The sequence below is a fragment of the Etheostoma cragini genome, chromosome 7 (genome assembly GCF_013103735.1).
Source record: "Etheostoma cragini isolate CJK2018 chromosome 7, CSU_Ecrag_1.0, whole genome shotgun sequence".
Lineage (NCBI taxonomy): Eukaryota > Metazoa > Chordata > Actinopteri > Perciformes > Percidae > Etheostoma > Etheostoma cragini.
The window spans coordinates 24,969,456-24,987,131 of record NC_048413.1 but is presented as its reverse complement, the minus strand read 5'-3'; the positions used below and the strand labels follow the sequence as shown (position 1 = coordinate 24,987,131).

Here is a 17,676-nt window from a genome sequence, read left to right as displayed (position 1 = left end):
GCCTATACATCAGGAATTGAAAGTAAATGCTGAATTATGAGCATGTGTGCATTTGCATTTAATACTGTCACAGAAAAACACAAAGGTCAATTTTAATAATCTGATTAACATTCTTCTTGACTCACTGTCGTTAATCCCAGTGTTTACAGTATGCAGAATTGCAAGATGGAATTGATTGCTTACACATCTACACACACACACATGCCCATGCACATACTCACATGGTAATTACACAAAAAGCATGTGCAGAATGAAAAGAAGAAGAGGGAAACCATGCTTCTCAGCTGTTGGTTTTCGCTTTCTGAGTGTGTTTTAGTCAGCAGGTAAAACGCCTCCTGCAGATGTTTTGCAGTCAAGAGTATAGTTTTGAACAAATTACAGCCTCCGCTTCCAACACAAATCTTCCTAAAATGGTGTTTCTTTCTCTGCTGTCCTGTCACAGTTTCTTATTTTTTTCAGTTGTGTTTCACCCTTATTAATTTTTCACAGTATTTATCAATTGTCGTCTACCTCTTAGCTTTTTCTTCTTTTGCTGTACCACTGCCTACCTTTGTGTTTTTTTTGTTGATCACTGTCCTTGGTACTTGCATATATACAGGACAGTATAATAGACCTTTTATAAATTACAGCCTATAGCATATGTGCAGTTTTTGTTCTTTCATGTTTGTATTACAGGTATGTACAGGATAGTACAGCTTCACAGAATTGTTGTTAATTATGGATTCCAGCCATTCCTGGGCTTCACCTTGCACAACCTGCACGGACTCCTGTGTGTTTTACAGCTGCTCCTCTGTCCTACAGTTTGTTTTCAATTTACCTCTACCCTGTATCAGTGTAAACACATTATTTTCATCAGTGTATCCCTTTTTATCCCCTTTTTGTCTCCAGTCAACATATTCTCCGTGAAACATTCATTTCTTAAAACTGCTCACATGCTCACACAAGATCACATCAAACATTAACACACACACACACACACACACACAAACTGACCTCTTTCAAAGGAGACTGTCCTCGTAGTAGGCGGCTGCTGGTTGGGGATATGTGATATGTATCAGTTGACTTGGCTGGCACCACATAATGAGCTTGGCGATGGAGATTGTCATCATCTCTTGATAATTCCCATGGTACAAATCCTGTCAGTGATGAGTTATCCCATTATCTTCTCCCCAGTGCATCAAGACAGGGCAGCACACTATTTTATTATATTGAATCACATGGGTCAATAAAGTTAAATATCGAAAACCACTGTCATCAACATGTGGTCATGCTTTGTCTTGGGCGCCTGGGTAGCTCACCTGTCACGCCCTTTTATAGAGGTTTACTTCTCGATGCAGCGGCCGTGGGTTTGACTCCGTTACATGTCATTCACCCTCTCTCACCCCCACATATTCAGCTGTCCTATTCAAATAAAGGCCTGAAAATGCCCCAAAAATAGTTTAAAAAAATAAAATAAAAAACTGTCTTGCTGCCAAGTGAAAAGTTACGAGAATCTCTTAAAGGACGAGTACATGTGCTAAGTATAATGTGGCAATGTTTTTGTTAAATCTATTTATTAAATAGAAATGTATTTCATTCTGTGAAAAATAATTTGTATAAAATTGCATTTGTTTTGGTGGTTGCTTGCCTTTTCAAGTGACAGTGAGCAAGAACAACATTTTCATTCAAAACGTTTTGACAGAAGATAAGGCCACAGGATATTTAACAATGTCCTGCATTTGCGAAACTGGGAGTAATCTTTAACTAGAACAGTGGGGTTGGCCTGATAGGACTGGGTGGGGTCCAGCACTGTGGATGGGACCTACCTGCTTCTGTTTTCCCGGGACAGTAGTGTACGCTGGTGACACTTGGGGCTCCACCTCCTCGCGCCGGTTTGAGCTCTCCCTACTGTACCGCTGCAGACCAGTGACCGAGCCCATACAGCCGGTGCTGGACGGCGCGTGTAGGGGTGTGTGTGTCTGTGTGTGTGAGAGGGGAAGAGAGGGAGAGAGAAAGAGAGAGGGAGAAGGTTTGTGTGTGACAGAGAGAAAGGGGGAGTCGCAGAAAACTACTGAGCAGGTGAGCGCTCCATCTTATCCTTCCGTCTTTGCTAACACTTCTCCCAAGACCACACGTCAGTGAAACCAAATAACGTAAAATCAGCTTTGTTCTGTATAATACCGTAATATATTCCTACAGGGGCAGCGAGTGTCTTTCTGAAACGAGTGTCACGGCTATATGAACCTTATTACTTTAGCCCGTTCAATATGGTGGGCTACTACTGTAATATTCTTAATGGGACGTCTGAATGCGAGTTTTAAGGGACTTGTGGGGTTTTTATGCGAGGCTAATTTATCTTTTGGGCTGTTAGCTTGCTGTCGTGTCGTGTGAATTCTATGAAGTGGACCACTTGTTAGCTAAATTAAAAGAATGTGTTGGTGAGTAAACGCAGTTTTGCAGCTTTGCAATACTTTTGTCAAAAGTAATGAATATTAATGAGGTTAGTAATGAGGTGGTTTTATAGCATATTATTGAACAAAACAGCTCAGTCAGATTTAGACATAAGTATAAATGTCCAGCAGTTTTGCCTTGCCAGAAAGCACGAGATAATTCTTGCCTACTAACTTACTTATCTGGTGCAACTATGTATTGTACTTCTGAGTAGTGAGTGTCACTGGATGAGTCAGCAGGTAAAAACCACATCAGACAGGAATTATTTTTCAAATTTGTCTTAAGGGGATTTTCTTGAAAACGACAAGTTTTAGACCAAATAGAAGAAAAAAGAGTAAGAAAATAAATTATAGAGCTAACCAAAAGTTGTCTCAAATTTATGGTTGGAGAGTTGAAGGTGGGATAGGTTTACCGGTACGTGCTGAATGTGTGTGTGGACCCACTCTCTTGCTGACACCAATATGTCACTTATGGCTGGGAGGCAGATTTCTGACACTGTTGCACACATTCCTACCACATTAACCGGCAGCACAGATTATTGGAGGGCAGAGCTCAGATTCAACTTCTAAAATGGGTTGAATGATATTCAAATTGTAACTACAGGTGAAGGAAAGACGGTATCATGTGGGGTGTGTTTCTTCAACACTTCTTCTGCACTCACTCTAAGTACTAATACATATCTAAAAGAATATTTTTCCTTGAGGGGACATTACTAGTAAAGTGGACAGCTTTATTTTTCACTAGTTTCAGTTGGGTAATTGAGAATTCTCAGGATTTTCCTTTGAATCTTTCTTTTCACTTGTCAGGGTATTTAGACGTGTGTGTGTTTGGAGGTACATGTTCCCATGGCCCTTGTAGGCTTAGTTAAGCTTTAATCAGCTCAAGGCTTCTCGTCCAACTGCTGAGATCAACTCTAACTTGCAAGGTTAAGAGTATCCACGAGTCGCTCAGGCTGGTAGAACTGGCCATGTGGGAGAAAGGGACACTGGTTGGTGGCTGCTTTTCTTCTTCATCAGTTGACTATGGATTGATTGGTATATTGAACTTCTGTGTTCCTGCTGCAAGACAACGCTCAAACAAGGATGGCCTCTCCCACATCTGCTATATGTCCATCAGCTGCATCGATGCCCTGCTCTAACTCCTCCAACGATGTTCAAAATGTCCTATTTAACAAAAACACACTGGATTGCATAGTTTATCACCATTGGCTGCCGTATGTTGGCTCCAAAGGCTGGAGTTCTGGTCGATACGATGATGTCTAGTATATCAGTCTTTAATCCTCGATCATCCAGTAACAGCACATATCTGAGTTGATGTAGAATAGTGCATTTAGGTGCTGTTGTGTCTTCCACTCTGAAGTTTTGCACACCATTCAGTGTCACTGTCAAATTTCAGACAATTTTACACAATTTGTAAGCTATTTTTTTAATTCCCTTTTGCTGCTACACACAATATAGCATATGAATAAATATGGCAGGTAAATGGCAAACCTCTCACATCAGACTTTCACCTCAGCATTTGAACGCACCACCAGGAAAGATTCACAGATCCCTCAGAAAACTCTGTAATTAGGTAACTTTAATTTAAACCAGTGCAGGCATGTGTTTCAGTATAATACAAAGCTCCGCAGGTTTAGTGTACTGAATTGGACTAAAATCAGTGGGCCCAAGGTCGGTTCTCTAAGTCTCTTATCAGTAATGTAAGTTTCTAGCACATCTGATGTTACAGCAGAACCACCAGTGGTTTGGTTCTTTTAAAATGAGGTGTGAGGGCTCAACATGCTGACTTGATGGAGATACTAATGTTTTTGTTTGTAATGGCAGTTTTTGGATGCTCCATTATTGTTAAGTTATATATATATTGTAAGTTATTGGTAACTTGGTGGTGATTTGTGCAAAGTAGGGCAAAGGCTGAGATAACGTTGAAATGTGTGTGTGTGTTTGTGTGTGTGTGTATGTGTGTGTTTGTTTTATCGTCATCCCTATATCAACTAGCGCCACACACATTGCAAAATTTGTTTATGTATCGCGAGTAATATCATTGCGTTATTCACCAACATTATCGCATATTTCATATTTTCCTCAAATCGTCCAACTTTGTGTGTGTCTGAGAGGCTATGCTTTAGACTAAGTGTGGTGTGTGTGCCCCTGTGCTTGGATAATCTACACATCAGAAGGCCTCTCCAAAGACTTGTCGCTGCCATCGGTCGCCTTGCGCTCTATCAGTGTGTCTTTGATATCTGAGCCTCTGTCAGGGCCTCTGCAGTCGGAGACGCTCTTAATCGTGTCCCTTGATACAAATCAACCCCTTGTTTGCAGCACACGGACAAGACGGATTGATTTAGCTAGGCCCCTTTTTCTGTCTTCTGTCTGCTCCTTTCTTCCAGTCTAAAAGTTCTGTTTCTGGGGAATTGTCAAGCTAATTTAACTCATACAACTAGTGATTATTGTATAAATTGTAAAAGATTTTGTAAAACTTGATGTCTTTAGATTGTCTATTTAGTCTAAAAGTAAATTTATAGCCCTCAGATATTTGATGTTTTTGTCTTTTTATTGGCAATACATTTTCTATTGATTGACCAAACAGTTAATCCACTAATAGTTTTAGTATTTAAATAGCCATGTATTTAAATGGCCATGTCGAAATGATTCATTAAGGTAATTTCTTCAGTATAACTCAGTCGCTGAACTTTCTGTTTGTGTCCTTGAGAAAAATGAATCATCATTTTTTAAAGAACTCAAACTTCTTGATGTCCCTCTCTTTTTCTTAGCGAATCTGACATTTGACCGCAGATTTTTGAGTGGATGCGTACACCTCGCTTTTCATTTCACAACATCTAAACACAAACTCGTCAGGTCAAGAAAGCATGTGAGGTAACTCCTCTGATTCACAACATTCCAGAAAAATGCAGTGAATCATGCGTTTTTATAGTTTTATAGTCTGTCTGCCAGTCTGATGAGCTGTAATCATTGTCAATTACCTCTCAGGATGCAAGTCTCTGCCTCTGTAGGTGTGTCTTTTTCCTTTCTCCTGCACACACAAAGGCAAAGAGGGGAAATGTACACTGGAAATGGCTGATAGCATGCAATACCCACCACAGATTGCCTCATCAGTAAGAGGTGGTATTGGTAAAAATGGTATTTCCTTGTGTTACTAAAAAAGTCAGCTAAATATTCCGCCAATCTTTAATAATAACAGGATACTTAACTTTAGTAGTTTTACGTTCAAATTATTGGTGCTGGCAAAAAACAAGAATATATGCTAACTTGCTAACATTATGTGTTACAAGTGTTTATATCTGTTTTTTAACATGCTGCCTATTGAGGGTCTGTAACCCACTCTTAGTTCATTCCTCTCCACCTTCAAGAGCTAACCTTGTGTAGTCTCGGTTAGCGTTATTACTACTATCAGCTACTGTTTCTCACTGGTATTTCAACTGACATGTAAGCTAGCCAGAGCCGACATAGTCCTATGAACATGTGGACTATGTTCATAGGACTATCCAAAAATAGGTTTTGGAAATGTGAGTGTCGCATACAAATTTACCTCAACACATTAACAATTTTACAGATTTCCACAAGTTCCTTTGTTTCTAGATACTGAAAAGGCACATATGCCGTATCCTGTATTTAAGAAATGATGACATAAACCGTGTCAAGTACCATTGCTACACTTTAATTTTTTTGAATATGATTTCCCTTGAATATGGCCTCAGCTGAATAAGCTCTGCCTGGCTAATCTGCACTTTACTGACCATCTTCACAGGACGTACAGTAATGCTGAGCCACAAACTCGGAGTTGCTCTGTTGACCTCCACGTCTTACTGCTTCTCTTGCTTCCAGTACAAACATGCAAACATGCATGCGGTGATTGTGCTGGTTGGTGTGTGTCTGCGCTGAACTCAATCACCTTAAAGGCTCCTCACTTGCTAATGTCTGGTCATGCCCTCGCATGAGCTTTTTGTGGGTCCATTGGGTGTGTCCCTCTGTGTTTAGTGTTTAAGATTAATTTCTGTTTATTTTAAGACCCTAAACTACATAGCTGATTACATAGTAAATGTGACACAGAGTGTTGTTTTTGGGTTGAATAAGAGGGCATAACATTGGAAAAAACCAACTGCACTGGTTGTGTATAAACACAAACGCACATACACACTTTCTGTTGTGTGTGTACAGGTGGTGTAGAACAAAGGATATGTAATCCACGCTGTAGATGGTATTACATGGGCTTTATTTGAGGTCTGGGCCATTACACGATTTCTCTCTCTCTCTTCCTCTCTCTCTCACTTCCTCTCTCTCTTGCTGCAAACCTGAAATGGAGAATTATCTTTGATGGTAATCTTTCTTTCACTGTAAGATGCAAGTAGAAATGAGGTAAGTATACAGTCAGTATTATGAGATTTCCTTTGGCTCCACAGGTGATTATCTGACGAGTGTGTAATGGATTAGGAAGTTGTTCGAAGTGAAGTTGTTTCATTGTTTAACACTATGGTTAAATGAAATCCATAAAATCCAAGAGGTTGTGTTTGGGTGTTCTGTTTCCATCAGATTGTTCAGGTGGTTGGACGTTTGACTGGTTCAATAAATTGTATTTAAAAAAAAAGTAGTCCTGTCAAACACTTAAACTTTTTAATCGCCATTTATCGCATTAATGTCATAGTTAACTCTCAATTAATGGAAATTAATCACACATTTTTTATCTATTCTAAATGCTCCTTGATTTCTTTTTGTCACATTCTTCTTTCTCATTTTAATGCTCTCATCAACATGGAAAAGTGGATTGGCTTGCTTTGTGCAAATGTTTTTTATTGAAACAACATTAGCATACAGGCTACTGTAGTGTTCAATTTCACACGTAACATTCTCACTTGGAGCAGTCATTCACACACGCAAATAATCTCTCGTACAATGTAACACCGTCCATCAATAAAAGGGTGAAAAAAATACTTTGACGAGGACGCGGAAAATTCACCTCAGCTGTTTGTTGTCATCAAGTGGTATTTCAGACTGGACGTGCTGCAAGGATAGCTCAGCTCAGCTTTTCATTCAGAATCTTGTTGGCATCCATTTTGGCGTCTCACGCTCGCCATCCAATCAAAACGTAACGTTACTACTCTTTGGCCGGCTCGCAACCTCAAACAAAGGTGTGCGGCGTGCCTGTTGTTTTGTTTCTGGTCTAGCTAGATCCGGTGTTGTTTTGTAGTTTTTCTAACATTACTAGTTGTTGCAACATTTGAAAAAAAACTACAAAGTTTGCTAGGCCAAAAAGAACATTAATCTCTCAATTAAAAAAAAGGCAGTTAAAATGGGTTTGCGTTAACGCCATTAATTAAAGTCAGTTGTTTCCTTTGGGATCTTATATTAGTTGGTGCCTGCCAGTGCTGTAGATTTCATTTAACACGTTTCTTCAGGGTTTCTTAAATCTATTGGAGTAGACCAGGGCTACGTTCTCCATAAAGTACTTAAACCTAGTTACCCAGATGGTGTTTTACTCCATATAATTTCATAAATGTTGCAATTTTTACTCAAAATATGTTACCTGTACCAACCTATTGCTATAATTACTCTCTCCACCTACACATACAGTGATATGACATATGCTGCTAAATGCAACACGTTCCAGTCCAGTTTCTTCCTAAAGGTCATTTTTAACGATATAGTAAATCAGTAACGGGATTGGAGGAAAGGTTGTTGCAACAAAAGGTTCGCTCCAAGGTGCGTGTGACTGTGGAAGCAATAAAACTAGAAATGAAAGTCATAATCAGGAAGAAGCATTGATTTATGTCATCTTCATCAAACAACATTCCATACAACACATTGCTCTATTACGCATATTTCCCCAGTTTGCTCAGATTTATTGAGCAGTGCAACATTATTCCCACGTTACATTTTCTTTTCAACAGGCAGTAGGAGTTCAACTGAGCAGAACCGTCTGGGATATCTCTTCAAGGTCCTGTGCTTTTTTGTTTGGGTTGTTTGGTCTGCTGTACATATGGCTAGAGTATCGCTGCAGTGGGTTGTTTTTGTGTTTTAGAAAGTTGCAGGAGTTGAAAACAGTAAATGTCTCACTTCTATGCAGTGCTACTACAGGATGTGCTGAAGTTAGTACATAGCCAATAAAATCCAAAAAAAAATGGATAACTGGTTGTATCGTCCAGCTTCTGCCATTCCAAGATAATATTCCAAGATGAATTCATTGATTAAACTGACCTAAACATTAAGGGTGGGACAAATGCACTTAACCTTTTCACAGGAATTTTGTATTGCATTGTCTAGCAATGTATTGATTATCTCAGAATTGCTGTATCATGATACTATCGTTATCGTAATCCATGTATCGTGTCGTATCGTAAGGGAACATGTGGTTGCCACCCCTACCAAATGAACATGGTTCGTTATTATGAAAAATAAAACTGTAATTTTTATCTATATTGTATTTTTATTTCAAGCAAAGTACAGTATATATATATACATATATATATGACTGTGAAACATTTCCCCTCACAGTGGTGCAGGTAGCGTCAGCAGTAAATATTGAGTCACCTGCCTGCATGAGGGAAGCAAACTTCCTCCATGAGCTTATCTGAATGACCGGATCCTTTTCCAGCCCGGCTCTGTTTTGCAATATACTTTAACAGCAGCGTCTCAAGCTGCAGCATATTGGCAGTGTGCTGGGTAGCTCAGTCTGAAGCTCTTAATTTGACGTACACACACACACACACACACACACACACACACACAGAGTCAGGCTTATCGTGTTTTTGTGTTCAAGGATATGGGAGCCTGGAATTGTTTGGACTAGTGTCTCAAGATTTCTTAGCTTAGTCTGACCGCTGACTACACGGGAGTTATAGTGGTGGCACTGAACTTTCTACAGGTTTCCTCTTATCTTTTTTTGAGATTGTGTGTGTGTTTGCATCAAAGTCTCTTTAGGTCTAGCCTAACCAGGTGCAAATCGGACTTCTCTGATTTCTTTTACCTGTACAGAAGTACGTTACTAAAAACCTGGCTGCTCCCTCCAGTACTGTGCTTGAAATAAAAATACAATATACATAAAAAATACAACATATACAACAAAGAAAACATTTATACACAATAATACACAACAATATACACATGCATATAGGAGGGCTAGTGGTGGGCTAAAGGTTATAGAAGCAAGCTTTTGAAAGGGGTTGTCGTCGGTTCAATCGCCAGACCGACAGGAGAAAGAGCAGCACCATTGAGGTGCCCTTGAGCAAGGCCCTTATCCCCAACTGCTCCAGTGGAGCTTTATAGTGGCCGGCAGATCTGACAGCACTTTTTGGGGTTTGTGAAAGCAGTCCTTTTGGAGAAGGTCTTACATTTAAATTCCAGTTGTCTGAGACAGTGAATAAGAGTGCAAATGTCTTATAGTTCATAAAGGTTTGAGAAAAGCTGTATATTATTGATTTCTGCAGCATGTGCATTAGCGGTCCAGCATAGAACTTGCACCAGTAGCTGCGCTGGCCTCTTCAGTAGTTGGTGTGCTACATGTTGAGTCAGCCTCTCCATCTCTCTCTTTAGCAGAAGTCAAAGGTCACATCACCAGAGAGCTGTGAATGTGAACACTGCTTTGTTCTTTTCTGCCGTTTAGTAGTTGTCTAGCCTGAATCACACACATGCATGCACATAACCCACACATGCATATATCTTACATGCACAGGCACAAACACACACCCTCCCACTCCTTTCTCTTTCTCTTTCTAATCTGGTCATAGCACCAGTCGCTTCAACCTTTTGAATTTTTGAATAGAGTCAACCTCCATGACCTCTGTGTGATGCCTAAACGCCAGTTGATTTGTCATATCCTTTGTTTTTTTAGTCTAACCGGAGGTGACAAGGATGAAACAGCACATATATCACATGCTGAACTTTAAGCTAAATATTAAAGGGAAATTCCATTGAAGTTTAACTGTTGTGGGTAGATGTGGCCAGTAGCCGAGCAAACCGATCAGGATGAGTCAGAGTTGTGTTTAAAAAAGATGGGATTTTTATTTAAGGCACTTAGGCTACATGAATCAATAACAAGATCAAAAGAAAAAGAAAATACTTTTACAAAAATAAAAAAAAATTGACATGAGAGTCAAAATAAGTATACCAAAATTGAAATACAGCTGTAAATACGTCAACCTTTATCTGCTACTCACTTGGACTCTCTACAGACTTACGTCCCACAATATCAAGCTCCCCAAAACAACTGAAGCCTACCGTCTAAATAGCTGTGGAGTTTGCCAATGGAATTGGAACATACCACTTCTAAATACACAACAGGGGTGGCTCAGGCAAGTAATAAATCCAAAGCTCTAAACTAAGCCAAAATAAGTTATTCTAGTGAACTAGAAATATGCATAATAACATAGATATAATTAACCCAACCGTTTCCCATAACCACAAGATATCCTGAGGGTTACAAATATGTGGTTATTTAAAAATCCGATATTCTGATATATCGGCCAATGTATATATATTTTTTTAAATCCAGCCGTAACAAAACATAAACAGATTTTACTAACATTAGTTATTTGTAGTTATTTATGAGTTCTCACTAAAATAGTATGAAAATAATTTGTATTATTATCACAACAGAACAGTGGAACATCAAAATATATTAAAGTTCTGATAGATAAAATGTATAAAAATAGAAACTTAAGATTTGGAACTTAAAGTCCTTGGAGCAAAAGCACAATAACAAGAAAAAAAAAATCTGACTTTTCACCATAAAGCAAATAACTGTATCTCCCCAAATGTCAGTTAAAGTCAGTTAGTCCTTTAAAGCTTCAAGGTGGTGCCATGGGACCAAAACATGACAGTGCAGTTTCAGTGCAGAGACTAGTTGGGGTTGGTCAGAGTAGAGGTTAAGCTTTCATCCATTAATGGTCTCCTCATGCTGCGTGCAATTGAAGTGGTGTTATTTGGTTGTGCTGCACTCTGTGGCCTACTGTAGTTCACCCCAAACTGTCTCTCCATCCCCCTGTCTTTTCTTCTTTCCTCCTCCCTTTTTCCAATAGTTTTTCTTCTTCTTCCATTCTCCTCTCCTCTCTCTCTTCTTTCAACTGTCTCTTTCTATGGCCCCCTCTTTGCCTCTCTCGCCCTTCACTCTCTCTCAGTGTCCAGAAGAAAGGGTTGGTGCATTCCAAAAGCCTGGAGACCATTCCCCTCTTTCAGCCAGTGGCCCACAGAGTGACAGAAGAATTAGAATAAGAATAGCTGTCCATTCACCCCAGTGCCCCAGTGACGAGCTGGATGGAGCAAGGGAGGGCGAAACGGAGGGAGCCGGAGGGAGGAGAGGCATGAAGGGGGGTCCGCACTCTGCTTTCCCATTGGCCTGCGGTGTTCCCTCTGTTTTTACATCGCTGTCATCAGTTGTGCTTTCAAGTTTGTTTTACAGATTCTGGCGCACATACACACCGCACATGTGCATGCACGCGTAAATATACACATTGGGGTTCAGGGCCTGCACACTTGCACACTCGGCTACGGGACTCTAAGCACAGACACACACACACACGCACACACACACACTGTCAGACGAAATTGGCCTACAGAGACAGAGTGAGCAATTCTGACCACGCAGTGCAGAGGAGACTGAGCGAACCTGTGGCTGTGTGAGTATGAAGCTAGAATCACTTATTGCAAATGCTGGATTCATAATGAATTTAGGACTTTTTTTACATGGTTTTCTTAGTGTTTGGCTTATTTGTATAATCAGCTAAAACTGTGTGTTATGAGTGGATTTGTTCTTTGGTGAACATTTTCAAATAAAATGTGACCTTGTGCTGTCAACACTCCTTTGGCTAAACTGTAAGCTCTTTTTACTATGTAGCTGTTAAAATGTAACAATATTGTCAAATGTTTACCAGTGCAGCAAGTCGCTTTTTATTTTCTTAGTAAATGGCATGTGGAATTATGGATGGATGGAAAGATGGACCCATACCTCAAACTATATTCTTCATTCACAAAACAATCTATATGGTCTTTATTTAAGACAAAATTACAAAACTTTGCATATGTAAACATGTTGTCTTATAGATGAAAAATCAACATTTAGTATTTTTAATCAGTTGCACTTTTTCTTTATCTCAATTTTTCTCTATTTCCACTTTTGCATCTTGGGTTTTTGTGTCTCGACTCACCTTCCCTCTATAGAAATACAAAAAACTTCTGTTTTGAAAATTTGAGCAGCACGTTAACTCACATTTTATTCACATGAGTTGTAGATTAGCAAAATATAAATTATTAGGAATATATGAGCAATTGCATTTACATTCAACAAGCCACAATCAACCAGCTATTTACAAATATTGTATTGTTATTGATGTTTTCAACAACTTAATACACCTAACTGAGTGTGAGTGTGTGTGTGAGTGCGGGGAGTGTGAGAAATGCTTTCCAACAGCGACCTGCTTTTAGATCATAAACCTGGATTAGTGAGTCAGGTTAAGCTATTTGAGAAATGCTTTAAATACATTGGAACTGTCTTTTCTAAGACAGCAAAGTACTTCTATTTCTGATTTAAATGGCTTATTTAAATTGCAATAGCAATCCTGGCTGTAAAGTCTTTTTATTTAGTCTGTCCTCTTTCCTTGCTATAACCAATTTTATTTGTCTTAGAGGTCAGAATGGTTTTAGTTTGTGGCATGAACAATGTGTGCTCTCACCTGTCAATGTGTGTGCCTATACACGCACACACACCTATTCAGTGAGCAGATGTCTATGTTTGTTAAGCCTATGTATACAAGAGGCTTTTTCTTTCTTCGGTGTTCCAACATAATCAAGGCCCTTCTACCTCAGAGAAAGCCCTTGAACTACTATGCTACAGCGGCATTTTGCTATCCTATAAAGCTGCTTTGTGTAGCGTTCTAGCACCGCCCGTTTCCACAGCACTTTGGAGATATAACATTAAGATTTCCTAACAACACACAAGACCATTAATGGAAACAAATCACTTTCAATTTCTGATAATTTTGCTGTCAATTATCAGAAATGATTGCACACAAAACACCTCTGGTGTAAATAGAGACAGTGATTAAATTGTTTCATTGATTTCTTTGTCACACTCAAACCTGTCAAACAATTTGTGTCTGTTTGTTACAGCCAGAGAGACAGCCTGATGTCCATGCGTCCAGGCATCATGATGTCCATCATGGCTCAGTATCTGAGCCTCCTCATGCTGGGTGAGTTGAAGATCCGTTTGTATTAGGCTGTTTAGGATTGCTTCCATATGTCATTTTAGACCAAGACCACGTGAAAAGGAGGCTTTGGTTCGGTCCCAATCCTACTTTGATCTGGTTTGATTGTGTTGTGAAAGCAAACCAGACTAACGTTTTCTGTGATAGAAGACACAGTATGACATTCTACCCTAAGCTCATATGATCAACAGCGCTTCTGTAGAACAGACTGAAAATACTTATAGAAGCAGGACAGCTTTTCATTCAAAGGCCATGGCGTGTGTCCTCTGACATGCCAGCCAATCCCTCCTCAGTAGTGCTGCAGCAGTAGGGTAAGTGTGTTAAATGTGGAAATCACTTCTGAAGCTGGTCCAACAGGTGTTCTGAGCATATGTCCTCCCCTTCCAAACCAACAACCTTGTCACATTTCTTGTTGTTTTTGCTTCGGGAGACTCACAACCAAAGTAATCCTCATACTCATACTCTCCCTGTACATCGTCATTAGGTCTAATCCATCATTATTTACACGCTTATCACAAGATTGAGCTGTAACACGCAGAAGTTTGTGCTGGATTGCGTTTACTTCAGGGAAAAGGAAGTGAAGGCTTTAAGTGAGGATTAAATTCTCTTTCGCTGAGCAACCTTTCTGTCCAGCCAAAATTACGGGGACAATAAGGATGCTCTCTGCAAACACACTCCCTTCTGTGCTTTTTGTTTTGTTATTTGAAACTCCAGTTTCACATGTTTTAATGCAGTCCCTCTTCTGTCTGCTCCCGCTTCCTGTACCTGCCATTTAAACATTTTGATGTTTGATGATTGGGGTTCATTCAACTAAGGTTTTGGAGACTGTTAGTCCAAACAAGTTTAGATCTTTAAGAGTGAGACTGGCAATATTCTAGATTATGTTTTTATTAATGCCAACAAAAGCAATAATATTTTAGTCCATCTCTCGATACCAAGCCTGTCTGTGTCTCTCAGGCCCAAGTCTACTTGATCACATCTGTAAAAAAGGGTTCATAAATATATTCTTTCATTTAAAAAAATAATAATTTAGGACTGTCCTATTATCATCAGTCAACGTGGTCTCCCAAATTGTCCACTGAAGCATGGCCATGCATTCATGCCTGCTTTCCATTGTGGACATTTGTTGCACTGAAGAGCTCCATCCAACTCATGATGTTAAGGCTATTGTGGTCATTTAAACCCCGGTTTAGTAGGTCAGCTTGTAGGATTTGGAAACTTTGAGAATCTGGGGTATTTGTGGAATGTGTTGAAAATTATGGGCTACTGACAGTAGTGCTGGATCTGAGGCCGAATGAAGGGTTAATTGGTGCCTAGGGACATTTTGTGCCACACGCACAGAGTGCACAGCCACTGTTGAATCAGCTTTGTTTCACTGGTTAGTTTTGTCTATCTGTGTTTGAGAATTTAGGAGACATAACAGTGATTCTATGAAAGTTGAAGTGAAGTTGTTCTTTTGAACTTCAGCCACCAAGACACTTTGAAATGGAGACTCATTAAGGCTATTGCACTTGCAACTTGCCTACACTCAGGTATCTGGGTCAACCTCTATGTTACTTATTTACTGGAAGAACACTGTACTTGTGTGTGCGTGAGGTGGAAACTGCCAACTGAGATTGAGTTATCTTTTTTTTCCTACACATATTAACAAATGCGTGAATGAAAGAATTAATGGATCAATGAAAGCATGAATGAACAATGTTAAGCATACCATGCATGAAATGCAACACTTCCTTCTGAGTTTTTACATAAAAGTCTTGCAGCCTTACCTTTACATGTCAGTGTTTAATGTGAAGACATTGTGATGATGAAATCAGGATTACAGCTTGCAAATTTCGGTTTTTAGAAGGTAAAAAACCTATGCAATCTTGCTTTAAAAGACCTAAAATAAGAGCAGCAGAATGTTGACTATGACGTGACTCAGTTGTACTGATGCAATTAGTGCTGTAGAATTCTTACAACATGTAAGCTGTTGTAGTTGGCTACAGGTAATTCTACCCCCTCAATGTTTTTTTTTTTGTACAGATCTTTATTAGCAACCAGCCTTTATTTATTCATTGGCAGACATGTACACACAGACTTCAGTTAGCACCAGGACAGTAATTGGCTTTCTCCCAACACGCTGCTGAGCTGTTCCAAAGATTTGAAGTTTATACAGTAAGATCATGTGAGTGCAGTGGCAGACTTTTTCACTTTAAGCAAATCTCCAAACTACATTTTTATTTTTTGTTTGATAAATACGTACTGATATTTGCCACATAAACTGGTTTAGGTTATTGGACTTAAAAAAATGCTTTTGTTATATTATTTAAATTTCTTTAATTCAAATTGGCTTAGGTGGAGCAGAACCTCAGCATTTTATTGCAATCATTTGCCTACATTTATAGTTTGTAGAGGCATACTCCACTATCCAAATAAACTTTACAACATATAAATAGATAAAGCTTAATTTTTTAGATTTCCTCCAAAGTTATTTCTGAGGTTTTAAGGGGATAATAGATAGTATACAGTATATGACCCAATGTATTTTGCACACAGTTTCAGAAAAAAATTGATTAATGTATGTTAAGGTAAACAAACTCAAGATTCTGTAAAAAAACATAAGGAAGGAAAAGGTTAAAGTCATAGTTTAAATGAATTACTTGAGGTGAAAGTAATGATAACTTACACACGTATTTGTTCCTCTTTATTTGTACTAATATAACATACTGTGAAAGGGATTTAGCATTTCATACAAGCAGTCACATTAGGTAATGTTAGTTAGAAATAGCGATGGTGCACACATTGGCTAAACAGAATAAGAAAGTCCTCTGGAAAACGTTTGAAACACTAATCACCAAAAATGGAGACGAAACAGAACAAAACTTCTCACAGCTTGCCACATGTTATCGACACTGATTAGTTGATGTGAAAACCCTCAACATATTTTGGTGTTTTTTTTCCTGCCTCCTCCTGCACTGCTATTGCCCTTCCAACAGACATGTTGTATTACTAATCCATCATAGATATAAGATAGGGAAGAGTTTTGTACCATATGCCAATTTGAAGGCCAATTGATTGGAAGTAGAAAGGAAGGGTGTGCACAGGTCCCGGTCCGTTTGTGTAAGTGTGCCAAACCTGAGCATATGTTTGCGTCCACCACACTGACACCTGGAATGTTTTTTTAATGAATGACATTTTCCTCTCTGTCTCTACATTCCTGCCATAGTGCTTCATACAGGAGGGAGATGCCCCAGGGTGTTTACCTGTGACCCCTCCCCTCTGTGTATTTGTTTTGTGTGTATGTTACATTGCCCCTTGCTATACACTCTAATCACACACAAGTAAACCAGCTGGTGCCAAATAACATCTGTACAACTTGCTTTACTTCAAGAGAAACTTGTGTAAATGTAAATGTAAATGTGCTGTATTTATATAGCGCTTTTCCAGTCTTAACAACTACTCAAAGCGCTTTTACATCTACAGGAAACATTCACCATTCACACACATTCATACACTGTGGCCGGGGCTGCCGTACAAGGTGCCACCTGCTCATCAGATAAACACTCACACACATTCACACTCCGATGCGCAGCACCAGGGGCAACTCGGGGGTTCAGTGTCTTGCCCAAGGACACTTCGACAATGACTGCAGGGGCGGGGATCGAACCACCAACCTTCCAATTGGCAGGCAACCGCTCTACCACTGAGCCACAGCCGCCCCGTGTGTCTCTCAGCCTTGCTTTCTTTTGGACGTTCTGTAGTCAAAGAACTCTTTGGGTATGTGTCTTAAATATGCGGTCACTCTGGCTTTACCCTGGTACCATTAGCCACTTTAGTTGAAACTAGAGTTTCAGTTCAAAGTTTTTTTACCTGCATTTCATTGCATTTTTTTTTAGGAAATGTGATGAAACTCACAAGATTGAAAGAAATGAAAGTAAACCTCCTATAAGCAATACTTGTTTGAAAAGCCTTTATGAATTACACTTTTAAGAGTCATTTGTAGCAGCCTGAAATTGGCAACTGGTTACTTAGGCAACCTCTCCCCTCTGGTGCCT

General features: G+C 39.4%; 1 protein-coding gene across 4 annotated transcripts in view; it reads left to right on the top strand.

Moving 5' to 3' along the window:
• The first annotated feature begins 1,759 nt into the window (after nucleotides 1-1,759).
• lamb2l (laminin, beta 2-like) overlaps nucleotides 1,760-17,676 on the top strand; it is a 51,723-nt gene continuing 35,806 nt past the window's right edge. Inside the window, exons 1-3 of one of the 4 annotated variants that reach the window (XM_034875683.1) lie at nucleotides 1,760-2,058; nucleotides 13,545-13,624; nucleotides 16,848-16,876. In XM_034875683.1, the coding sequence (XP_034731574.1) occupies nucleotides 1,795-2,058; nucleotides 13,545-13,624; nucleotides 16,848-16,876 (373 nt within the window). In that variant the 5' untranslated portion in view covers nucleotides 1,760-1,794. Of the gene's footprint in view, nucleotides 2,059-2,394; nucleotides 2,418-11,576; nucleotides 12,056-13,544; nucleotides 13,625-16,847; nucleotides 16,877-17,676 lie in introns of those variants that run through there. The other 3 variants (XM_034875685.1, XM_034875684.1, XM_034875686.1) reach the window with 3 other exon arrangements.